This window comes from Tachyglossus aculeatus, chromosome 16, assembly GCF_015852505.1.
Source record: "Tachyglossus aculeatus isolate mTacAcu1 chromosome 16, mTacAcu1.pri, whole genome shotgun sequence".
Classification (NCBI taxonomy): domain Eukaryota; kingdom Metazoa; phylum Chordata; class Mammalia; order Monotremata; family Tachyglossidae; genus Tachyglossus; species Tachyglossus aculeatus.
The window spans coordinates 45,821,010-45,847,701 of NC_052081.1; the positions used below are offsets into that span (position 1 = coordinate 45,821,010).

The window sequence follows — 26,692 nt, forward strand, 5'->3', positions numbered from 1 at the left end:
ATGGTGGCCCAAGTGGAAGAGGGTCAGCCCGCCTCCAGGGATCCGCGAACAGAGGAGCGACACCCGGCCAGGAAAGGTAATAATAATGATGGCATTTATTAAGCGCTTACTATGTGCAAAGCACTGTTCTGAGCGCTGGGGAGGTTCCAAGGTGATCAGGTTGTCCCACTGGGGGCTCCCAGTCTTCATCCCCATTTTCCAGATGAGGGAACTGAGGCACAGGGAAGTGAAGGGACTTGCCCAAAGTCACCCAGCTGACAAGTGGCAGAGCTGGGATTCGAACCCATGACCTCCAAAGCCCGGGCTCCTTCCACTGAGCCACGCTGCTTCCCCTTAAGGTAGCGTTTTCTTTGGAACTGCAGGATGTTGGGGTCTCCCCGGACCCCCCACCCCGGCCGATGAGGCTCATGTTTGTTCCGACGACTTGACACCTGCCCACATGGTTTGTTTTGTCTTCTGTCTCCTGCTTCTAGACCGTTGTTGGGCAGGGACCGTCTCTAGATGTTGCCAACTTGGACTTCCCAATAATAATAATAATAATAATAATAATGGCATTTGTTAAGTGCTTACTATGTGCAGAGCACTGTTCTAAGCGCGGGGGGAATACAAGGTGATCAGTTTGTCCCACGTGGGGCTCACAGTCTTAATGCCCATTTTACAGATGAGGTCACTGAGGCTCAGAGAAGTTAAGTGAGTTGCCCAAGGTCACACAGCAGACGTGTGGCAGAGCCGGGATTCGAACCCATGACCTCGGACTCCCAAGCCCGGGCTCTTGTCACTGAGCCACGCTGCTTCTCCCAAGCGCTTAGTCCAGTGCTCTGCACACAGTAAGCGCTCAATCAATCAATCAATCATAGTTATTGAGCGCTTACTGTGTGCAGAGCACTGGACTAAGCGCTTGGGAAGTACAAGTTGGCAACATATAAAGACAGTCCCTACCCAACAGCGGGCTCACAGTCTAAAAGGGGGAGACAGAGAACAAAACCAAACATACTAACAAAATAAAATAAATAGAATAGATATGTACAGGTAAAATAAATAAATAGAGTAATAAATATGTACAAACATATATACAGGTGCTGTGGGGAAGGGAAGGAGGTAAGATGGGGGGATGGAGAGGGGGACAAAGGGGAATAAATACGATTGAACGAATGAATGTAATCGGGTGGTAATAAACATAATGATTGCATTTGTTAAGCACTTACTATGTGCCAAGCACAAGTCCAGTGCTCTGCACACAGTAAGCGCTCAATCAATCAATCAATCAATCGTATTTATTGAGCGCTTACTGTGTGCAGAGCACTGGACTAAGCGCTTGGGAAGTACAAGTTGGCAACATATAAAGACAGTCCCTACCCAACAGTGGGCTCACAGTCTAAAAGGGGGAGACAGAGAACAAAACCAAACATACTAACAAAATAAAATAAATAGAATAGATATGTACAGGTAAAATAAATAAATAGAGTAATAAATATGTACAAACATATATCCATATATACAGGTGCTGTGGGGAAGGGAAGGAGGTAAGATGGGGGAATGGAGAGGGGGACGAGGGGGAATAAATACGATTGAACGAATGAATGTAATCGGGTGGTAATAAATATAATGATTGTATTTGTTAAGCACTTATTATGTGCCAAGCACTGTTCTAAGCGCTGGGGTAAATACAAGCTGATCAGGACGGGCACAGTCCCCGTCCCACATGGGGCTCAGTCTGGCTCAGTGGAAAGAGCCCGGGCTTGGGAGTCGGCGGTCATGGGTTCTAATCCCGACTCCGCCACATACCTTCTAGACTGTGAGCCTGTTGTTGGGTAGAGACCGTCTGTATATGTTGCCAACTTGTACTTCCCAAGCGCTTAGTACAGTGCTCTGCAATCAATCAATCAATCAATCGTATTTATTGAGCACTTACTGTGTGCAAAGCACTGTACTAAGCGCTTGGGAAGTCCAAGTTGGCAACATATAGAGGCGGTCCCTACCCAACAGTGGGCTCACAGTCTAGAAGTGTGCTTACTGTACACAGTAAGTGCTCAATAAATACGATTGAATGAATGAATGAATATCTGCTGTGTGACCTTGGGCAAGCCTTTCACTTATCTGATCCTCAGTTCCCTCATCTGGAAAATGGGGGTGAAGACTGTGAGCCCCCCGTGGGACAACCTGATCACCTTGTATCCCCCCCCCAGTGCTTAGAACAGTGCTTTGCACATAGTAAGCGCTTAACAAATGCCCTTTTTATTATTATTATTGTTAATCCCCATTTTACAGATGAGGGAACTGAGGCTTAGAGAAGTGAAGTGACTTGCCCAAGCAGACAAGTGGCAGAGGCAGGATTAGAACCCATGTCCTCTGACCCCTGCCAAGCCCATGTGCTTGGCACTAGGCCGTGCTGCTTCTCATGGTAGAGAGATGGGGATGGGGGGGTGGCTAAGAGGGGAGAGGCTGGGGATGGTGAGTTGTACATTTCCTACAACCGTATTTATTAAGTGCCTACTGTGTGCAAAGCACTGTACTGAACGCTTAGCGGAATTGATCGAGTGCCTGCTGTGGGCTTAACACTGCTCTTCTACTCTATTTTCCCTCCCTGTCATGTATTTTTGTGTCTGTCTCCCCCACTTGATGGTAAGCTCCTTGCGGGCAGTGATCGTGTCAACCGACTGTGCCGTATTGTACTTTCCCGAGTGCTTAGTTCAGTGCTCTGCGCACAGGGAACGCTCAGTAAATATCAGCGATTGATGGAATGACTGTACTAAGAACTGGGGGAGTGTACGACGGATGTAGAAGAAAATGGTTCCTGCCCTCCAGGAGCTTGCAATATCCTGGGGAGACCTTAGGGAATAATGAAAGGGTGGATAATAATAATAACTGTGGTATTTGTTAGGTGCTTACTCTGTACCAGGCACTGTAGTAAGCGCTGGGGTGGATACCAGCTAATCAGGTAGGACACAGTCAATGTCCCACATGGGGCTCACAGTCCCCATTTTCCAGATGAGGCAACTGAGGCACGGAGAAGTAAAGTGACTTGCCTAAACTCACACAGCAGACAAGTGGCGGAGTCAGGATTAGAACCCAGGTCCTTCTGACTCCCACGCCTGGGTTCTGTCCACTAAACCATGTAAATATCCAATACAAATGGACCACTCCATCACTTTAGTATATAGCTTTATATTCTATTGCCTTCCCTGCCCATAATTTATTTTAAATGTCAGTCTCCCCCGCTAGACAGTAAGTTCCTTGAGGAGAACTCTAACGTATTGCACTCTCCCAAGCGCTCAGTTCAGCTCACTCCTGTAAGCGCTCAAAAAAAACCCATCGATGGATTAAATATATCCACGAAGGACTCAGGTTCTTCTGACACCTGGGCCTGAGTTCTGCCCACTAAACCATGCAAATAACCGATACAAATGGACCACTCCATCACTTTAGTATATAGCTTTATAGTCTATTGCCTTCCCTGCCCGTAATTTATTTTAAATGTCAGCCTCCCCCGCTAGACAGTAAGTTCCTTGAGGACAGCTCTAACGTATTGCACTCTCCCAAGCGCTCAGTACAGCTCACTCCCGTAAGCGCTAAAAAAAAACCCATCGATGGATTAAATAAATCCACGAAGGACTCAGGTCCTTCTGACACCCAGGCCTGAGTTCTGTCCACTAAACCATGCAAATAACTGATACAAATGGACCACTACATCACTTTAGTATATAGCTTTATATTCCATTGCCTTCCCTGCCTGTAATTTATTTTAAATGTCAGTCTCCCCTGCTAGACAGTAAGTTCCTTGAGGACAGCTCTAACGTACTGCACTCCCAAGCGCTCAGTACAGCTCACTCCCGTAGCGCTAAAAAAAAACCCATCGATGGATTAAATAAATCCACGAAGGACTCAGGTCCTTCTGACACCCAGGCCTGAGTTCTGTCCACTAAACCATGCAAATAACTGATACAAATGGACCACTACATCACTTTAGTATATAGCTTTATATTCCATTGCCAACCCTGCCCGTAATTTATTTTAAATGTCAGTCTCCCCCGCTAGACAGTAAGTTCCTTGAGGACAGCTCTAACAAATTGCACTCTCCCAAGCGCTCAATACAGCTCACTGCCATAAGCGCCCCAAAAAACCCATCGATGGATTAAATAAATCCACGAGAAATACAAAAGAATGCATGGGTATCAAAGTGGCAGAGGAGATAACATCAAATAGGGAGGTGGAAGAATCAGTCCCTGAGGTCTTTGGCCGGGAATTTTCTTCTGCAGAACCAAAGGAGGAGAGAGACGTGAGGAAAACTGTTCAGACGGGGAATCCAGAAGGGGAACAGCTCAGCAGCTGGAAAGAGAGTCTAGCAGAGGCCCAAACACATATTATGTATGACTTTGGACAATTTACTTAACTTCTCTGTGCCTCAGTTACCTCATCTGCAAAATGGGGTTTAAGACTGTGAGCCCCACGTGGGACAACCTGATTATCTTGTATCTACCTCAGCGCTCAGAACGGTGCTCGGCGCTAAGAAAGCGCTTAACAAATGCCATCATTATTATTATATTATACAGGCTGCATCTCCCCCAGGTCTTGAGGGGAAAGCCACCCATCAATTGACGGTATTTAAAGAGCGCTTACTGTGTGCGGAGCGCTGCGTTGAGAGCTTGGGAGAGTACGACACAACAGCAATAAAGAAGGATGCTGAGGAAATATTGAGCCGTGATCATCATCATCATCATCAATCATATTTATTGAGCGCTTACTGTGTGCAGAGCGCTGTACTAAGCACTTGGGAAGTACAGGTTGGCAACATATAGAGACAGTCCCTACCCAACAGTGGGCTCACAGTCTAAAAGGGGGAGATAAAACCAAACATACTAACAAAATAAAATAAATAGAATAGATATGTACAAGTAAAATAAATAAATAAATAGAGTAATAAATATGTACAATAATAATAAATACAATAAATACAGTAATAAATATGTACAAACATATATACATATATACAGGTGATAAAGTAAGCCAGTCTCCCCCGGTCAATCAGTTGTATTTATGGAGCGCTTACAGTGTGCAGAGCCCTGGACTAAGCACTCGGCAGAGTACGATATAGCAGGGTCCGTAGACACGTTCCCTGTCCGCAACTAGCTTCCATTCTAGACTGTGAGCCCGCTGTTGGGTAGGGGCCGTCTCTATATGTTGCCAACTTGGACTTCCCAAGCGCTTAGTACAGCGCTATGCACACAGTAAGCGCTCAATAAATACGATTGAATGAATGAATGAATGAATTCTAAAGGGGACTGTAAGAGTGTGCCTAGTTATCCCCCAGTTTCCAAGAAGGTGAATGAACTCTGCTGGGATGTGGTCCCGGGAAGAGACTCGGGTGCCGGGGAGTCGGAAGCCAGTTCGGACCCCGGAGTTCTCGGCTCCTCTTTCAGTTGCCACCTCGTCCCAATGAGCTCAGGCTTTTAGCTCAGAAAAGCGGAGAAGCAGCGTGGCTCAGTGGAAAGAGCCCGGGCTTGGGAGCCAGAGGTCATGGGTTCCAATCCCGGCTCCACCAATTGTCAGCTGGGTGACTTTGGGCAAGTCACTGGACTTCTCTGGGCCTCAGTTCCCTCATCTGTCAAATGGGGATTGAGACTGTGAGCCTCATGTGGGACAACCTGATCACCTTGTATCCTCCCCAGTGCTTAGAACTGTGCTTTGCACATAGTAAGTGCTTAACAAATGCCATTATTATTATTAGAAAAGCAGTGTGGTCTAGTAGATAGAGCCTGGGAATCAATCAATCCATCAATCGTATTTATTGAGCACTTACTGTGTGCAGAGCACTGTGCTAAGCGCTTGGGAAGTACAAGTCGGCAACACATAGAGACAGTCCCTACCCAACAGCGGGCTCAAGAAGGTCATAGTGCCGGCTCCTGCACTTGTCTGCTGTGTGACCTTGGGCAAGTCACTCTTTGAGCCCCGTGTGGGACAGGGACTGCGTCCAACCCAATTTCCTTGTATCCACCCCAGCGCTTAGCACATAGTAAGCGCTTAACAAAGCCACAATTATTATTTTTATTATTCTCTGGGCCTCAGTTCCCGCTCTTATAAAATGGGGATTAAGACTGTGAGCCCTGTGTGGGACAGGGACTGTGTCCAACCTGTTTAGCTCGCATCTACCCCAGTGCTTAGAACAGTGCCTGGTACATTCATTCATTCATTCATTCATTCATTCATTCAATCATATTTATTGAGTGCTTACTGTGTGCAGAGCACTGTTCTATTGGGAAGTACAAATCGGCAACATATAGAGACGGTTCCTACCCAACAATGGGCTCACAGTCTAGAAGGGGGAGATGGACAACAAAACTAAACAAGTAGACAGGTGTCAGTACCGTCAGAATAAATTGAATTATAGCTATATGCACATGATTAATAAAATAAATAGAGTAATAAATATGTACAAATAGACACAAGTGCTGTAAGGAGGGGAAGGGGATAGGGAAGAAGGAGGGAGTGGGGGCGATGGGGAGGGGAGGAGGAGCAGAGGAAAAGGGGGGATTCAGTCTGGGTACCTAGGAAGTGCTTAACAAATACCATAATTATTATCATTATTATCTGAAGTGACACAACAGCGGAGCTAGGTGCTTTCATTACCTGAGCAGTGGGCAAAAGAGTAGCTGATTTGCAGGGAGTTCGGTTTGTGAGAGGTGGGCAGAATTCGTCTCTTACCCCAGCATTTAGCACAGTGTTTCAGCCCTTGGTAAGCATTTAATGAATTCCATCACCATCAAAATAACTCTTTTCAGCCATACTCAAACTGAAGAGTGACCCCGTTGGCCGAAAATTTGTCAGACGTGGACATCAGCAGAATGATAACCTGGTTGGGCTATAGAGATTGTCTACAGAATAGGTTGGAAGTGGCCAAATCTCTTCTAGACGACGCATTATTGACATTCAGTTCCCAGAGCGTGCTGATTCTCACTGGGAAAATTATTATTATTGCTGATAATAAGTGTGGTGCCGGCTAAGCGCTTACTGTGTGCCAGGCATTGTGCTAAGGATTGGGGTTAGAGACAAGATAATCTTCACCATCTCCTACTAGGAAGAATCAATCAATCAATCAATCGTATTTATTGAGCGCTTACTGTGTGCAGAGCACCGTACTAAGCGCTTGGGAAGTACAAGTAGGCAACACACAGAGACAGTCCCTACCCAACAGCGGGCTCACAGTCTAGAAGGGGGAGACAGAGAACAAAACCAAACATACTAACAAAATAAAATAAATAGATATGTACAGAATAGAATAGATACAGATAGGTACAGATACAATAGAAGGTGTAGACTGGAAGCTTCTTGTGGGAGGGGATCGTGTCTGACCACTCTATTGTATTGTACTTTCTCGAGCGCTTAGTGCAGTGCTCTGCACACAGTAACTGCTCAATCAACACCATTTACTGGAAGCTTACATAGTGAGGCACCAGTAGACCACACCTTCATCTAACAATTCATTCATTCACTCATTCAGTCATACTTATTGTGCGCTTACTGTTTGCAAAGCCCTCTACGAAGCACTTGGGAGGCCCTACTGAGAGCTCACCTCCTCCAGGAGGCCTTCCCAGATTGAGCCCCTTCCTTCCTCTCCCCCTCGTCCCCCCTCCATCCCCCCATCTTACCTCCTTCCCTTCCCCACAGCACCTGTATATATGTAGATATGTTTGTACATATTTATTACTCTATTTATTTATTTTACTTGTACATATCTATTCTATTTATTTTATTTTGTTAGTATGTTTGGTTTTGTTCTTCATCTCCCCCTTTTAGACTGTGAGCTCACTATATATACATATATACCTGTATACCTGTATATATGTATATATGGTTGTACATATTTATTACTCTATTTATTTATTTATTTATTTATTTATTTTACTTGTACATTTCTATCCTATTTATTTTATTTTGTTGGAATGTTTGGTTCTGTTCTCTGTCTCCCCCTTTTAGACTGTGAGCCCACTGTTGGGTAGGGACTGTCTCTATGTGTTGCCAATTTGTACTTCCCAAGCGCTTAGTACAGTGCTCTGCACATAGTAAGCGCTCAATAAATACGATTGATTGATTGATTGATTGATTGTTGGATAGGAACTGTCTCTATATGTTGCCGACTTGTACTTCCCAAGCACTTAGTCCAGTGCTCTGCACACAGTAAGCGCTCAATAAATATGATTGATTGATTGATTGATTGGGGGGGTTCAGTGTAACAATCCACAGACACATTCCCTGCCCACAGCGAGCTATGAAATTGTCCCTCTGGAAAATCTGGTGTTGAAAGAAGCTGCCTCCCATCAGTCATTGAGTCACTGAGAAAATAGACCTTAGCATCCAGGTGGGAGCCTGGATTTGAGAATCCAACCGCCGATTCCCGGTGATTCATTGATGCATGACGCCCAATTTCACAACGTCGGATAGTTCCCCATTGATCCAGGCTCCCCGAGGCATCGATACGGGGCCGGAGACAGACCACGGGGGAGCCAGGTTCGACCTGGCTCAGAAAATCCCTCCTCAGTGGAAGAGCTAGCTCATCCCTTTGGACGTCGGGCGGAAGATCCGTCCACCGATCCTGGACCGGGGGATCTGTCGCCCACCCAGGATTGGCATTCCCAAGCCTTTTCCTCTTCCCCCTCTCCCATCTGTGTCACCTTCCCTCTTCCCCTTTATTCCTCCCCACTCCCGGCCCCGCAGCACTAATGTCCGCCTCTGTCATTTATTCATATCTATTCACATCCGTCTCCCCCTCTAGACTGTAAGCTCGTTGTGGGTAGACGACGTGTCTGTTTGTTGTTATACCGTACTCTCCCAAGTGCTTAGTACAGTGCCCTTCGCACAGTAGGCGCACAATAAATACGATTGAATGAACGGGCCAAACTGCATCTTGGCCAGGTGTAGACCTCTTCACCACTCTAGGGAACTGTGGGCATTTCCAAGCGCCTCAAAACCGGGCAGAGGAATGATGTCACCTGGACTTCCCACCGTTTTCCAATTAACAGTGATTTCTTCTTCAAGGTCTCAAAGAAATCGTCGATGGCTCCAGCTCTACTGTCTTTGTGTTTTTCCCCAGGCTCTGGGCTCTGGTCAGTACGGAACAGTCTGGCTCTTCTCATGCACTTCTCTAATTTTGTGGCTTTTTCCCACCGTGTGACTCTCAGCATCGCCATTGTAGCCATGGCGAATGGGACAAGCCAGTGGGGACTGAACAATATCTCCTCCGAAGGACCTTCCGCCAGCCCCGTTCACCCAAATGGATCCTTCCTGGAGGATGCGACGGGGGTAAGGGAGAGGGCAACTTAATAATGATAATTCTGGCATTTGTTAAGCACTTTCTATGTGCCAGGCACTGTACTAAGTGCTCTATATGTTGCCAATTTGTACTTCCCAAGCGCTTAGTACAATGCTCTGCACACAGTAAGCGCTCAATAAAGACGATTGATGATGATGATGATGATGCAAGTGAATGGGGTTGGACACAGTCCCTCTCCCTAACGGGCTCGCTCTTCGCCCCCCTTTTCCAGATGAGGTCACCGAGGCACAGAGAAGTGGCTTGCCCGAGGCCACACAACAGACAAGGTGGCGGAGCCGGGATTAGAACTCACACTTGGACCTCCCAAGGGCTTAGTACAGTGCTCTGCACACAGTAAGCGCTCAATAAATACGATTGAATGAATGAATGACCTTCTGACTCCCAAGCGTGGGCTCTATCCAACAGGCCACGCCGCCCTTCCTCCGGGGCTTCATACGGCACGCTCTGCACACAGTGAGCGCTCAGTAGATAGCACTGATGGAATGATTCTTGGGCAGCCCACTGCTTCTTTGTCCTAAAAGGAACCAAACCGACTGATCGAAGCTTCAGGTTTCAAGGCACCGCGAGAAGCAGCGGGGCCTAGTGGAAAGGGCCCGGGCGAGGGAGTTAAAAGAGCAGGGTTTTAATTATCGTCATCGTCATCTTGTCTCGTCTTATGCTGTAGCGATTCCGTGGCCACATCTCTCCCAGAACGCCCCACCTCCATGGGCAATCGTTCTGGTAGTGGATCCAGAGTTTTCTTGGTAAAAAATTCGGAAGCTGGTTATCGTTACCTCCTTCCGCGCGGAAAAGCTGAGTCTCCGCCTTCGATTCTCTCGATTATGTGCTCTGCACATGGTCAGCGTTCAAAAAATACGATTGATGATGATGATTCCCTCCCGTGCCGCTGCTGCCCAGCGCAGATGAGTTTTGACTCGGAGCAGATTGTCTTCCCACTCGCTAACCGCTTCCCAAGCTAGGAACGGAATGGATATGCCTCTGCTCGACCCTCCCTCCCAGAGCCGAGACCGGTAGAATCCTGGAAACTCTCCACGTGCGACCCTGAGAGGGGTCATCATCATCATTGTCATTATAATAATAATGATGATGGTATTTATTAAGCGATTACTACATGCAAAGCACTGTTCTAAGCGCTGGGGAGGTTTCAAGGTGATCAGGTTGTCCCACGGGGGGCTCACAGTCTTCATCCCCATTTTACAGGTGGGGTACCTGAGGCCCAGAGAAGTGAAGTGACCTGCCCAAAGTCACCCAGCTGACAATTGGCGGAGCCGGGATTTGAACCCCTGACGAATGACTCCAAAGCCCGGGCTCTTTCCACTGAGCCACGCGGCTTCTATTGCTTCTATTTAATTAACGAATGAATTATTCATTCATTTATCCATCCATTCAATCGTATTTATTGAGCGCTTACTGTGTGCAGAGCACTGTACTAAGCGCTTGGGAAGTACAAGTTGGCAACATGTAGAGACAATCCCTACCCATCAACGGGCTTACAGTCCACAAATGGGAGACAGACAGAGTCAGAGATAATGGGTTCAAATCCTGGCTCCGCCACTTGTCAGCTGTGTGACTTTGGGCAAGACACTTAACTTCTCTGTGCCTCAGTTACCTCATCTGTAAAATGGGGGATGAAGACTGTGAGCCCCCCGTGGGACAACCTGATCACCTTGTAACCGCCCCAGCGCTTAGAACAGTGCTTTGCACATAGTAAGCGCTTAATAAATGCCATTAAATGCCATTATTATTACAACAAAACATGTAGACAGTTGTCAAAATCGTTAGAACAAATAGAATTATAGCTATATGCACATCATTAACAAAATAAATAGAATAGTAAATACATACAAGTAAAATAAATAGGGTAATAAATCTGTACAAATTATTATTAGTATATTTGTTAGCATATTAGTATGTTTGTCAAGCACTCACTAGGTGCCAAGCGCTGTTCTCAGCACTGGAGTAGATACAAGGTTGGACCCAATCCTTGTCCCAAATGGGGCCCAAAGTCTAAGAGAGGGAACAAGTGTTTCATCCCCATTTTACAGCTGAGGAAACTGAGGCACAGAGAATTGGCAGAGCTGGGATTAGAACCCAGGTCCTCTGGCTCCTGGGCCTCTTTCCACTAGACCATGCTTCTTCTCATTTAGCATCAGTTATCAAATCCGGGCCCTGCCGTCTCCCCGTCGAATGACCTTGGACAAGTCACTTCAGTTCTCAGTTCCTCGATTGCCTCATCTGTAAAATGGGGATGAAATACCTGTCGTCCGTACTTCTTAGACTGTGAGCCCCGTGTGGGACAGGGACTGTGTCTATCCCAACGCTTAGTTGAGGGCTTGGCACATATAAATGCTCATTCAGAGTGGGAGCCCCACATGGGACAGGGACTGCGTCCAAACTGATTAACTTGTATCTCCCCTAGTGCTTAGAACAGCACTTGGTACAGAGTAAGTGGTTAGCAAGTACCATTATTTTTTAAAATAATAACAACAATAATAATAATAATGACTAATATCTTAGAGAAGCAGCATGGCTCAGTGGAAAGAGCCTGGGCTTTGGAGTCAGAGGTCATGGGTTCAAATTCCGGCTCTGCCAATTGTCAGCTGGGTGACTTTGGGCAAGTCACTTCACTTCTCTGGGCCTCAGTTACCTCAGCTGTAAAATGGGGATTAAGACTGTGAGCCCCCCGTGGGACAACCTGATCACCTTGTAACCTCCCCAGCGCTTAGAACAGTGCTTTGCACATAGTAAGCACTTAATAAATGTCATTATTATTATTATTATTATATCTCCCACTCGCCACTTCAAAACTTTAGCTTCACTTAACTTCTCTATGCCTTTGTTATCTCCTCTGTAAAATGGGGATTAAGACTGTGAGCCCCACTTGGGACAACCTGATTAACTTGTATCTACCCCAGCGCTTAGAACAGTTCTTGGCATGTAGTAAGCACTTTAAAAGTGCCATTATTATTATTAGGTTATGCACATATCTTATTCATTCAGTCGTATTTATTGAGCGCTTACTGTGGGCAGAGCACTGCACTAAGCGCTTGGAAAGTACAATTCAGCAACAAATGGAGACAATCCCTGCCCACAGAGGGCTCACAATGCTTCTTCCTGCCTGAAAAATGGTCTCTTGTTACATTGCAAAAGCTCCTTAAAGGCAGAGATCACTAAATAATAATAATAATAATGGCATTTATTAAGCGCTTTCTATGTGCAAAGCACTGTTCTAAGCGCTGGGGAGCTTACAAGGTGATCACATTGTCCCACGTGGGGCTCACAGTTTTAATCCCCATTTTACAGATGAGGTCACTGAGGCCCAGAGAAGTCAAGTGACTTGCCCAAAGTCACCCGGCTGACAATTGGCGGAGCCGGAATTTGAACCAGTGACCTCTGACTCCAAAGCCCGGGCTCCTTCTACTGAGCCACACTGCTTCTCTGTAAATTCACTCAAGCGTATTTGTTGAGCGCTTACTGTGTGCAGAGCACTGGACTAAGCGCTTGGGAAGTCCAAGTTGGCAACATCTAGAGACGGTCCCTACCCAACAGTGGGCTCACAGTCCAGAAGTAAATCCCTATCGTCCTCTCCCGAGTGGCGAGTCCAGAGTCCTGCCCCCCGGCCAGACTGGTGGGTGAATCTCCTCAGTCATCATCATCATCATCGATCGTATTTATTGAGCGCTTACTATATGCAGAGCACTGTACTAAGCGCTTGGGAAGTACAAATCGGCAACATATAGAGACAGTCCCTACCCAACAGTGGGCTCACAGTCTAAAAGGGGGAGACAGAGAATCAATCAATCAATCAATCATATTTATTGAGCACTTACTGAGGGACAGAACACACCAGCACTGAGTCCATCTTCCCCCAGATCATCATCATCATCAATCGTATTTATTGAGCGCTTACTGTGTGCAGAGCACTGTACTAAGCGCTTGGGAAGTACAAATTGGCAACATATAGAGACAGTCCCTACCCAACAGTGGGCTCACAGTCTAAAAGGGGGAGACAGAGAAAAAAAAAACCAAACATACTACCAAAATAAAATAAATAGAATAGATATGTACAAGTAAAATAAATAAATAGAGTAATAAATATGTACAAACATATATACAGGTGCTGTGGGGAAGGGAAGGAGGTAAGATGGGGGGGATGGAGAGGGGGAGAACAAAGAACAGAGAACAAAACCAAACATACTAACAAAATAAAATAAATAGAATAGATATGTACGGGAAGGAGGTAAGATGGGGGGATGGAGAGGGGGATGAGGGGAAGAACAGAGAACAAAACCAAACATACTAACAAAATAAAATAAATAGAATAGATATGCACAAGTAAAATATATATTCCACGCCAGCCGAAAACCGCGTCCAGCCGGAACGTCGGGTGGGCACGGCTGACCGCCCTCCGCCGCGTCCGTCTCTTCCAGGCCCGGGTGTACGACTGGAGCTCAGAAACTCAAGGCGTCATCCTCAGTGCCATCTTCTACGGCTACTTGCTGACCCAGATCCCCGGCGGATACCTGGCGGGCCTGCTCGGGGGGAAGCTGGTGGCCGGGGCCGGCTTGCTGGCCTCCTCGGCCCTCACGCTCCTCACCCCGTTGGCCTCAGACCTGGGGGCGGCCTACCTCGTGGGGCTCCGCGTGGCCCAGGGGATGGCTCAGGTACCGCTCGGGGGACTTCGGCCCAGACCCGCTGACCCGCTGACCGGCGGATTCATTGACGCCCCCGTCTTTTCCCCTTTCAGGGGGTTATAATACCAGCTCAGTTCACCCTCTGGGCCGAATGGGCACCTCCCCTGGAACGCAGTCGCCTCGTCAACTTCTCCAGCGCTGGTAGTTATTTCTTAGATTCGATTATTTGTGAAATGAATCCATTCCTATCCGTGTCCCTCGGATCCCGGCTCGGCCGCTGGGTGACGTTGGGAGAGTCACTTCACTTCTCTAATAATAATAATAATAATGATGATGGTATTTGTTAAGCGCTTACTACGTGCAAAGCACTGTTCTAAGCGCTGGGGGGATACAAGGTGATCAGGTGGTCCCACGTCTTAATCCCCATTTTACAGATGAGGGAACTGAGGCCCAGAGAAGTGAAGTGACTTGCCCGAAGTCACACAGCCGACAGTTGGCAGAGCCGGGATTTGAACCCATGACGTCTGACTCCAAAGCCCGGGCTCTTTCCACTGAGCCACGCTGCTTCTCTGTGCCTCATCTGGAAAATGGGGATTAATAATGGGTGTAATGGAGAAGCAGCATGGCTCAGTGGAAAGATCCCGGGCTGGGTTCCAATCCCGGCTCCGCCAATTGCCAGCTGGGTGACTTTGGGCAAGTCATTTCACTTCTCTGGGCCTCACGTCCCTCATCTGTAAAATGGGGATTAAGACTGTGAGCCCCCCTTGGGACAACCTGATCACCTTGTAACCTCCCCAGCACTTAGAACAGTGCTTTGCACATAGTAAGCACTTAATAATGCCATCATTATTATTATTATTATTATTATTACCGTGAGCCCCAAGTGGGATGTGGACTGGGTCCAACCCAATTAGCTTGTATCTACCCCGGTATTTAGTACGGTACGTGGCATATAATAATTATAATGCCATTATTATTATTATTATTATTACCGTGAGCCCCAAGTGGGATGTGGACTGGGTCCAACCCAATTAGCTTGTATCTACCCCGGTATTTAGTACGGTACGTGGCATATAATAATTATAATGCCATTATTATTATTATTATTATTACCGTGAGCCCCAAGTGGGACGTGGACTGCGTCCAACCTTATTAGCTTGTATCTGCCCCGGTACTTAGTATGATACGTGGCATATAATAAACACTTAACAAATACCATTGACAAAAACCGTGGCAGAACCAGAAAGAGAACCCAAGTCCTCTGAATTCCTATATCTCAATAGAGGAAGCTATTGACTCACTTCACTGAGGGGGAATGAGTCTTAAGAAGCTCCTGTAGCTTTCTCTCTATAATTTTCTCTGTCTTTTGGGTTTTTCAGGTATATCTTTCGGGATCTTCCTCACCCTCATTGTCGGTGGGGTGATCTCCCATTCGCTGGGCTGGCCTTCCATCTTCTACATCTTCGGTGAGCCGCTTTGCGTTGAGTCCGGCCCTGCCATTTTTCGGTCAAGTTGTGTCCCAATTAGGATGGTTCCTAATCCCCTTCCCGTTCTAGGGACCAGAAACAGGAAGGTTGACGGGCCCACTGTCAGCGTCCCGCTGGAAGGTCGGCCCGGCCACTGAAGGGGGTGGGTGGAGGGCGGAACTTGTATCCTTTCCAGAGCCTGTTGAAGGTGGTCCTGGCAGGGTTAGCTGCGTATTTCAATCATATTTATCAAGCGCTTACCGGGAGCCGAGCACTGTACTAAGCGCCGGGAGAATACACCTTGAACGATGCCTAGCAGACCGTGAGCCCCATGTGGGACATGGACTGTGTCCAACCTGATTAGCTTGAATCTAACCCAGCTCTTAAAGTCACTTCACTTCTCTGGGCCTCAGTTCCCGCATCTGTCAAATGGGGATGAAGACTGTGAGCCCCCCGAGGGTCAACCTGATCACCTTGTAACCTCCCCAGCGCTTAGAACAGTGCTTTGCGCATAGTAAGCGCTTACCAAATAGCATCATTATTATTAAAGCAGTGGCTGGCCCATAGGAAGCGCTGAACAAATACCATTAAAACAAAAAAATATGAGTTGAGCGAAGGAGTTAAGCGCTGAGTACAGTGCTCTGCACACAGTAAGCGCTCAATAAATACGATTGATTGATTGAAATGCTGGAGAGATGAGTGGCTGGATGCAGAAGGCCGAAACTAACTACCATTCTTCATTCCTTCAATTCAGTCGTATTTATCGAGCACTTACTGTGTGCACAGCACTGTACTAAGCGCCAGGGAGAGTGCAACAGAACAATAAGGCGACACATTCCCTGCCCACAGTGAGCTTACAGTCTAAAAGGGGAGACAGGCATTAATAGAAATAAATGACCGATACGGAGGGGCTGGGAGGGGAGGGATGAATAAAAGGAGCAAGTCTGACGCAAGCTAGATCAATCAATCAATCAATCAATCATATTTATTGAGCTCTTACTGTGTGCAGAGCACTGTACTAAGCGCTTGGGAAGTACAAGTTGGCAACATATAGAGACAGTCTTTACCCAACAGTGGGCTCACAGATGTGTGAGGAAAGAAAATATGGCAGTCGAAGGCCCATTCGGAGTCAAATTCAGTTGCCGTTTCCCACTGGTCCTTTCCTGCAGGAGGTGTTGGCTGTATTTGTTGTCTTCTCTGGTTCTCTCTGGTTTATAAAGATCCCCAAAGTCACCCTTTCATCGATGCCAGTGAAAAGGAATTCATCACATCTTCCCTGACCCAGCAGGTAAGCCCCACCTTTCCTCTTCTTCCTCTCCCTTTATTCATCCCCCCTCCCAGCCCCGCGGCACTTGGGTCCGTATCTATTTATTTCTATTCACATCTGTCTCCCCCTCTAGACTGTAAGCTCGGTGTGGGCAGGGAATGTGTCTGTACTCTCGCAAGCACTCAATAAATACGACCGAATGAATTAATGAATGGACGGATGAACTCCTGGGCAGTGAGCCGGGGCAACCGACGACCCCTCCGAGCTCTCCGCCTCAGGGTCCCGGACCCCAGAATGAAGATGGTGTGCTTTTCACCATCACCTCCATCCAAACTGCTACCTTATTAATCTAAACACTTGTCTCTCCTATCCCGTCTTGATTACTGCATTAGTGTCCTCCTTGCTGCTGACCACCCTGCCTCCTGTCTCTCCCCACTCCAGTCCATACTTCACTCTGCTGCCTGGATCTTTTAGACTTTTAGACTGTGAGCCCACTGTCGGGTAGGGACTGTCTCTGTATGTTGCCAATTTGGACTTCCCAAGCTCTTAGTACAGTGCTCTGCACATAGTAAGCGCTCAATAAATGCGATTGATGATGATGACGATGTGCTGTGTTTCCTTTCAGGGCGGCTCTCACGGACGGACGGTCCCCATCTCTGCCATGCTGACGTCTCTGCCTCTCTGGGCCATCTCTGTGGCCTTTTTCAGTAATTACTGGTTGTATATCACCCTGTTTACGTCACTCCCAATGTACATGAAAACGGTCCTTCACTTTAACATCAGAGAAGTGAGCCCATCTGCCTTCCTCTTCTCTCCCGCCGGCTAGGCTTTCCCCTTATCGGCATCGGTTTTCTTCCTCGGGCCTGGGAATCGGAGTCAGTCGGGCAGCCAGGGAATCGTATTTATTGAGCGCTTACTGCGTGCGGAGCACTGTACCAAGCGCTTGGGAGAGGACGATATGACAACTTGACAGTCATAAACAACAAGCTTACAGTTTAGAAGGGGAGGCAGACGTTAGCAGAAATCAATAAACTGAAGGACGTGGGTTCTCATCCCGGCCTGCTGGGTGACCTCGGGAAAATCACTTCACTTCTCTGGGCCTCCGTTCCCTCATCTGTAAAATGGGGATTCAGACGGTGAGCCCCATGTGGGACACGGACCATGTCCAACCTAACGTGTATCTACCCCAGCGCTTAATACATTGTCTGGCACCTAGTAAGCGCTTAATGAATACCATTAAAAAAAAAAAGACCATGCCACATCATCATCATCAATCGTATTTATTGAGCGCTTTCTGTGTGCAGAGCACTGTACTAAGCACTTGGGAAGTACAAATTGGCAACATATAGAGACAGTCCCTACCCAACAGTGGGCTCACAGTCTAAAAGGGACACATGCCTGCTGGGAGACCTTGGGCAAGTCATTTCTAACTTCTCTGGGCTCATTTCCTCATCTGTAAAATGGGGATTCAGACGATGAGCCCCATGTGGGACACGGACCATGTCCAACCTAACGTGTATCTACCCCAGCGCTTAATACATTGTCTGGCACATAGTAAGCGCTTAATGAATACCATTAAAAAAAAAAAGACCATGCCACATGCCTGCTGGGAGACCTTGGGCAAGTCATTTTTAACTTCTCTGGGCTCATTTCCTCGTCTGTAAAATGGGGATTCAAACGGTGAGCCCCATGTGGGACACAGACCATGTCCAACCTAATGTGCATCTACCCCAGCGCTTAATACATTGTCTGGCACATAGTAAGCGCTTAATGAATACCATTAAAAAAAAAAGACCATGCCACATGCCTGCTGGGAGACCCTGGGCAAGTCATTTTTAACTTCTCTGGCCTCATTTCCTCATCTGTAAAATGGGGATTCAGACGGTGAGCCCCATGCGGGACACGGACCATGTCCAACCTAACGTGTATCTACCCCAGCGCTTAATACATTGTCTGGCACATAGTAAGCACTTAATGAATACCATTAAAAAAAAGACCATGCCACATGCCTGCTGGGAGACCTTGGGCAAGTCATTTTTAACTTCTCTGGGCTCATTTCCTCGTCTGTAAAATGTAGATGAAATACCTACATCTCCCTATTTACATGGTTCCCAGTGTACATAAACCAAGTCCACAGAGAAGCTTGCCTTCCTGCCTTCCTCTTCTCCCTCAATCCCTGCAGAATCCCGATTGACAGGATTTTGTTCGTTGTGGGCAGGGAACGTGTCTACCAACTCTGTTATATCCACCCAAGCGCTTAGTACAGTGCTCTGTACACAGAGAGCGCACCATAAATATCGACAGATTGATTATTTTACTTGTACATATCTATTCTATTTATTTTATTTTGTTAGTATGTTTGGTTTTGTTCTCTGTCTCCCCCTTTTAGACTGTGAGCCCACTGTTGGGTAGGGACTGTCTCTAGATGTTGCCAACTTGGACTTCCCAAGCACTTAGTACAGTGCTCTGCACACAGTAAGCGCTCAATAAATACGATTGATGATAATGATGATGATGATTAATCGGTCAGCCCTTTCATCTTGCTCAGAAGTCATCCTTGGGTCTCTCTCCTGAAGAAATGTCACTCAATGCTCAAATCAGCCTCCCCCTTGAGACCCATGCAGGACGCCGACTAAATCCAGCCTGATGAAATTATGTCTCTCCCGGCGCTTAGAACGGTGCTTGACACATAGTAAGCACTTAACAAACACTACTAAAAAAATAGGAACAACTTTTTATCTACCCCAGATCTTAGGCGTCTGCGCTTAAGTGCTTTGCACATAGTAAGCGCTCAATAAATGCCATTATTATTATTATTATTAATCCATCAGTCAATCAAGCCATTGTAATTATTGAGCACTTACTACATGCAGAGCACTGTATTAGGCGCTTGGGAGAGTACAAGCCAACCTAATTAGCAGCTTAACAAATCCCGTAACAGTAATAATAAGGTGACGAAATGGAACTAGGATGGCTTTGAACCCCGGGACATTTAAAGATGTCTTTAAAGATAATGAAAGTCGAAGTGTCCGGATTTTCCTAGCGTTGCTTCTGCCTTTTGAAATCGGGGCGATTTGCGGGGAGCAAGTGGACGTCGACATGGATGGTTAGCTGCTGTTTTCCTTTGCGTAGGGCGGTTTTCTCTCTTCTCTACCGTATATCGCTTCCTGGTTCAGTGGATCTCTGGTGGGGATTTTGGCAGATCTCCTCCTGGCTAAGAACATTTGTAGCCTCATCACTCTGCGGAAACTCTTCTCGGCCCTGGGTAAGAGCAGGTGCAACTGCTTATCAATAATAATAATAATAATAATAATAATAATAATGACAACTGTGGTGTCTGTACTGTTTGGGAACTTAATATTCACTTCACCATTAGCCCCATGGCACTTAGGAGCACATCCATAATTTACTGCAGTCCCCTCTGGACCGTAAATTTGTTCTGGGCAGGGAATATGTCTACCAATTCTGTTGTTCTCTCTCAAGCGCTTAGGACAGTGTTCTGCACATAGTAAATGCTCCATAACTATGATGGATTGATTAATCATCATCAATCGTATTTATTGAGCGCTTCAGAGCACTGTACTAAGCGCTTGGGAAGTACAAATTGGCAACATATAGAGACAGTCCCTACCCAACAGTGGGCTCACAGTCTAAAAATCATGTAATAATCATGTATCTCTGTTATGGACTGTAAGCTCCTTGTGGGCAAGGAACGTGTCTACCGCGGTAAGCGCTCGATAAATACGAATGAATGGGTCCTGTTGCATTGTATTCTCCCAAGCGGTTAGAACAGTGTTTTGCACATAGTAAGCGCTCGATAAATACCGCTGATGATGAGGATTCTTGTCCATCTCCCGTTCTAAGCTTCTTATGGGCCGGGAAAGTGTCTACCGATTCTGTTGTATCGTACCCGCCCAGGCATTTCTCCAGCGAAGCAGCGTGGCTCAGTGGAAAGAGCCCGGGCTTTGGAGTCAGAGGTCATGGGTTCAAATCTCGGCTCCGCCAATTGTCAGCTGGGTGACTCTGGGCAAGTCACTTCACTTCTCTGTGCCTCAGTTACCTCATCTGGAAAATGGGGATAAAGACTGTGAGTCCCGCGTGGGACAACCTGATCACCTTGTATCCTCCCCAGCGCTTAGAACAGTGCTTTGCACACAGTAAGTGCTTAATTTTCCCAGACTGAGCCCCCTCCTTCCTCTCCCCCTCCTCCCCCGCCTTACCTCCTTCCCCTCCCCACAGCACCTATATATATGTATATATATTTGTACATATTTATTACTCTTTATTTTACTTGTACACATTTATTCTATTTATTTTATTTTGTTAATATGTTTTATCTTGTTGCCTGTCTCCCCCTCCTAGACTGTGAACCCGCTGTTGGGTAGGGACCGTCTCTAGATGTTGCCGACTTGGACTTCCCAAGCGCTTAGAACAGTGCACCGCACCCAGTAAGCGCTCAACAAATACGATTGAATGAATGAATGAATGAATTTAATTCAGTGCTCTGCACACAAGAAGTGCTCAATAAAAACCAGTGACTGATTGATCGATATTCGTCCAGCGCTTACCCTACGCCAAGCACCGTACTAAGCGTACCAGTGATTGATTGATCGATATTCATCCAGCGCTTACCCTACGCCAAGCACCGTACTGAGCGTTGGGCTAGATACAAGCTATGCTTTTATTTTTTGCCCGCCGAGGCTCCGTCGACAACGCTAATGGGATCGTTCGACGGAGCAGGTGATTAATAATCAGTAATCGATTGATAACCAAGAATGTGTTTTTTCGCCCCCTCCAGCAATGCTGATCCCTTCCGCGTTCCTTGTGGTCGTCTCGTATATGGACTCCAATTATGTCACGGCCGTCATCTTACTGACCCTCTCTCTGGTCATCCGCTCCCTCAGTGGAGCCGGCTGTCTTATTAACCACATGGATATAGCTCCCAGGTAAGCCCGTCGATCCCTTCCGTTTCCCCAAGAGTCCATACGTCGGTCCTAACAGCGATACTATTTGTTGAACGCTTCCTCTGTGTCAAATACTGAGCTAAGCGCTGGGGTAACCACATTTCTTTATCAGTTTTGATGTCCTGTTCCCCCCCTCCCACCCCCAGACTGTAATTAATCTGGACACGTTGATTAATCTAGACTGTAGACTGTCGTGGGCGGGGAGCGTGTCTACCCACCCTGTTGTATCGGACTCTCCCGAGCGCTTTGTACAGTGAGCCCACTGTTGGGTCGGGACTGTCTCTATATGTTGCCAATTTGTACTTCCCAAGTGCTTAGTACAGTGCTCTGCACATAGTAAGCACTCAATAAATACAATTGATGATGATGATGATGATGGTCCGCCTACAGTGAGCTCTCTGTAAATAGTAATTAATGAGGTCTTTAGAGCGTCTTCTAGACTGTGAGCCCACTGTTGGGTAGGGACTGTCTCTATATGTCGCCAACTTGGACTTCCCAAGCGCTTAGTACAGTGCTCTGCACACAGTAAGCGCTCAATAAATACGATTGATTGATTGATTTAGAGGGGGAGGGATTTGTTGCGTAAGAATGTGGATTTAGGTGGTTGGACTCAACGGAGAGGCCCGGTGGCTTAGTGATTAGAGCACAGGCTTGGGAGTCAGGAGGACCTGAGTTCTAATCCTGGATTCCCCCCACTGTCTTCTGTGTGACCTTGGGCAAGCTACTCCACTTCTCTGGGCCTCAGTTACCTCTTGTGTAAAATTCATTCATTCATTCTAGACTGCGAGCCCGCTGTTGGGTAGGGACCGTCTCTATATGTTGCCAGCTTGTACTTCCCAGGCGCTTAGTACAGTGCTCTGCACACAGTAAGCGCTCAATAAATACGATTGAATGAATGAATGAATGAATTCAATCGTATTTATTGAGCGCTTAAGGTGTGCAGAGCACTGGACTAAGCGCTTGGAAAGTTCAATTCGGCAGCAGATGGAGACAATTCCTACCCAACAACGGGCTCACGGTCTAGAAAATGGGGATTAAGACTTTGAGCCCCATGTGGGACTATGTCCAGCCTGATGAGCTTGTATCTACCCCGGCGTTTAGCACAGTGCCTGGCACATAGTAAGTGCTTAGCAAATACCGAGAGTTCCGTTTCCTCTCCCTGGTAATGTTTTCCTGCCTCAGATTTGCAGGTTTTCTTCAAGGGGTGACCAGCACTTTTGGAACAATTTCAGGAGTCATCACCCCTTCTGCTGTTGGATTCTTCACCAGTCAGGTATTTATTGTTGATAAATGTCACCAAACACCCAAAATAAATTAGGTGTGTCCCCCTGCCACGAATAGAAAGCCACGCCAGGAGACCTGGCTGACTCCCATTTCTTGACTGATTGATTGATTGATGATTGATTGACAGAAGGCGCTCCAGGAATACACGCTCGATAGGAAAGGAGACGAGTGGCGATACCTGGCATGTGATTTTCTTTTTTTTTTTAATGGTACTCGTTAAACGCTTACTATGTGCCAGGAACCGAACTAAGCGCTGGGGTAGATGCAAGATAATCAGGTTGGACGCGGTCCCTGTCCCACATGGGGTTCACAGTCTAGGAGGGAGTATAGGCATTTAATCCTCATTTTACAGGTAAGGAAACTGAGGCCCAGAGAAGTTAAGCGACTTGCCCAAAGTCCCACAGCAGAAAAGTGGCAGAGCATGGATTAGAACCCAGGTCCTTCTGAAACGTTCCCTGCCCACCACGAGCTCACGGTTTAGACATGACCCCTGCCCTCAAGAAGCTTACGGTCTAGTGGGGAAGACAGGTGTTAAATTACAGATAAGAGGAGGGACATAGGAGCTTGTTGCAGACATGGATTGTCTCTATTGCTGTATTGTAATAATAATAATAATGGCATTTATTAAGCGCTTACTAGGTGCAAAGCACTGTTCTAAGCACTGGGGAGGTTACAAGGTGATCAGGTTGTCCCACAGGGGGGCTCACGGTCTTAATCCCCATTTTCCAGATGAGGTAACTGAGGCCAGAGAAGTGAAGTGACTTGCCCAAACTCACACAGCTGACAACTGGCGGAGCCGGGATTGGAACCCATTTTATTTTGTTAGTATCATCATCATCAATCGTATTTATTGAGCGCTTACTATGTGCAGAGCACTGTACCAAGTGCTTGGGAAGTACAAATTGGCAACATATAGAGACAGTCCCTACCCAACAGTGGGCTCACAGTCTAAAAGGGGGAGACAGAGAACAAAACCAAACATACTAACAAAATAAAATAAATAGAATAGATATGTACAAGCAAAATAAATAAATAAATAAATAGAGTAATAAATATGTACAAACATATATACAGGGTAGTATGTTTGGTTTTGTTCTCTGTCTCCCCCTTTTAGACTGTGAGCCCACTGTTGGGTAGGGACTGTCTCTATATGTTGCCAACTTGGACTTCCCAAGCGCTTAGTCCAGTGCTCTGCACACAGGAAGCGCTCAATAAATACGATTGATGATGATGATGATGACCTCTGACTCCAAAGCCCGGGCTCTTTTCCACTGAGCCACACTGCCTCTCTGAACTTTCCAAGCGTTCAGTACAGTGCCCTGCACACAGTAAGCGCTCAATCAATACGACTGAATGGATGAATGAATGAAGGAGGAATGGCCAGAAACTATACTTAGCTGTTGCCTAATTTATCAAGAACCAGAGTCTGTTGGGAAGCCGCTGCTCCGGGCTTTGGTTCCGATTAAAGGGCAGGGGATGAATTGGGAATGCGGGTCGAGTGACTAACCGGGTGTTGGATGGTGCACCCACAGGATGCCTCGGCGGGCTGGAGAAAGGTGTTTTTCCTTTCGGCCGCCATTAACCTGTTTGGCCTGATCTTCTACGTCACTTTCGGCAAAGTGGATATCCAGGATTGGGCGAGAGTAGAACTGGAACTTCGCTGACCCATTGCGTTCCGGGAAGGGAGAAGATGGCACGGCACGGCGGCTACCCGGCGAAACTGGCTTTTATCCCCTTGGTTGTTTTTTCCTTTTTACAGCTCGGCCCTTGAAAATGGATATAATAGAAATCTACTCAGGGAATGCTGTCTTGGTGGCTCAGTTCTTTCTGAAATGTTATATGTCCTAAGAACTACGGGTGGCCTAGTGGAAAGAGCACAGGGAAAGTACGATATAACAATAAACAGTGACATCCCTGCCCACAACGAGCTTACAGTCTGGGGAGGGGTGGCGGGAGACAGAGATCAATACAAATTAATAAAATGACAGATACGGACAAAAGTGCTGAGGGGCTGGAGCAGGGGGGAAGAGCAAAGGAAGTGATGCAGTTGAGGAAGATGGACACTAAAATAGAGATAGAGGGAAGGAGGAAGCAGTAGAATGAAAAGATGAACATGAGAACAGTGCGGAGGTGTAAGTATCCAAGTGCTGAGGCCTGTGAGAGAGTTGACAAGGAATAAAAACAATGCCAGGCATTGTGCATAACAAATGCAACAGTGCAGCAAGTGATGCGGTTGAGGAAGATGGACACTAAAATAGAGATAGAGGGAAGGAGGAAGCAGTAGAATGAAAAGATGAACATGAGAACAGTGCGGAGGCGTAAGTATCCAAGTGCTTAGGCCTGTGAGAGAGTTGAAGAGGAACAAAAACAATGCCAGGCGTTGTGGATAACAAATGCAACAGGGCAGCAAGTGATGCGGTTGAGGAAGATGGACACTAAAATAGAGATAGAGGGAAGGAGGAAGCAGTAGAATGAAAAGATGAACAAGAGAACAGTGCGGAGGTGTAAGTATCCAAGTGCTGAGGCCTGTGAGAGAGTCGAAGAGGAACAAAAACAATGCCAGGCATTGTGGATAACAAATGCAACAGCGCAGTAAGTGATGCAGTTGAGGAAGATGGACACTAAAATAGAACTAGAGGGAAGGAGGAAGCAGTAGAATGAAAAGATGAACATGAGAACAGTGTGGAGGTGTAAGTATCCAAATGCTGAGGCCTGTGAGAGAGTTGAAGAGGAATAAAAACAATGCCAGGCATTGTGGATAACAAATGCAACAATGCAGCAAGTGATGCGGTTGAGGAAGATGGACACTAAAATAGAGATAGAGGGAAGGAGGAAGCAGTAGAATGAAAAGATGAACATGAGAACAGTGCGGAGGTGTAAGTATCCAAGTGCTGAGGCCTGTGAGAGTGTTGAAGAGGAATAGAAACAATGCCAGGCATTGTGGCATTGTTAGTATGTTATGTTAGTATGTTAGTATGTTAGTTATTTTGTTAGTATGTTTGGTTTTGTTCTCTGTCTCTCCCTTTTAGACTGTGAGCCCACTGTTGGGTAGGGACTGTCTCTAGATGTTGCCAACTTGTACTTCTCAAGTGCTTAGTACAGTGCTCTGCACACAGTAAGCGCTCAATAAATATGATTGATTGATTGATTGTGGATAACAAATGCAACAGTGCAGCATGTTTTGTTCTGTTGTCTGTCTCCCCCTTCTAGACGGTGAGCCCGTTGTTGGGTAGGGACCGCCTCTATATGTTCAGTCGTATTTATTGAGCTCTTACTGTGTGCAGAGCACTGTACTAAGTGCTTGGGAAGTACAAGTCGGCAACATATAGAGACGGTCCCCACCCAACAACAGGCTTACTGTCTAGAAGAGAAGCAGCGTGGCTCAATGGAAAGAGCCCGGGTTTTGGAGTCAGAGGTCATGGGTTCTAATCCCGGCTCCGCCAGTTGTCAGCTGTGTGTCTTTGGGCAAGTCACTTCACTTCTCTTTGCCTCAGTTCCCTCATCTGTAAAATGGGGATGACGACTGTGAGCCCCACATGGGGCAACGTGATCACCTTGTATCCTCCCGAGCGCTTAGAACAGTACTTCGCACGTAAGCGCTTAACACATGCCATCATTATTATTACTATTATTAGAAGGGGGAAACAGTGTGGGGCTGGGAGAGGGGCTGAATAAAGGGAGCAAGTCAGGGTGACGCAGAAAGGAGTGGAAGAAAAGGAAAAGAGAACTCTCCCCCTTCTAGACTGTGAGCC

At 46.8% G+C, this 26,692-nt stretch overlaps 1 protein-coding gene across 1 annotated transcript; it reads left to right on the forward strand.

Moving 5' to 3' along the window:
• Positions 1-24,701, forward strand: LOC119938230 (sodium-dependent phosphate transport protein 3-like). Its single transcript, XM_038757976.1, has 11 exons — positions 1-76; positions 9,086-9,294; positions 13,756-13,989; positions 14,073-14,160; positions 15,339-15,425; positions 16,595-16,713; positions 17,318-17,479; positions 19,825-19,957; positions 21,491-21,638; positions 22,839-22,929; positions 24,473-24,701. Exons 1-11 carry the CDS (start codon positions 1-3, stop codon positions 24,602-24,604), a joined length of 1,479 nt encoding a protein of 492 aa, XP_038613904.1. The 3' UTR covers positions 24,605-24,701.
• The last annotated feature ends 1,991 nt before the right edge of the window (positions 24,702-26,692 follow it).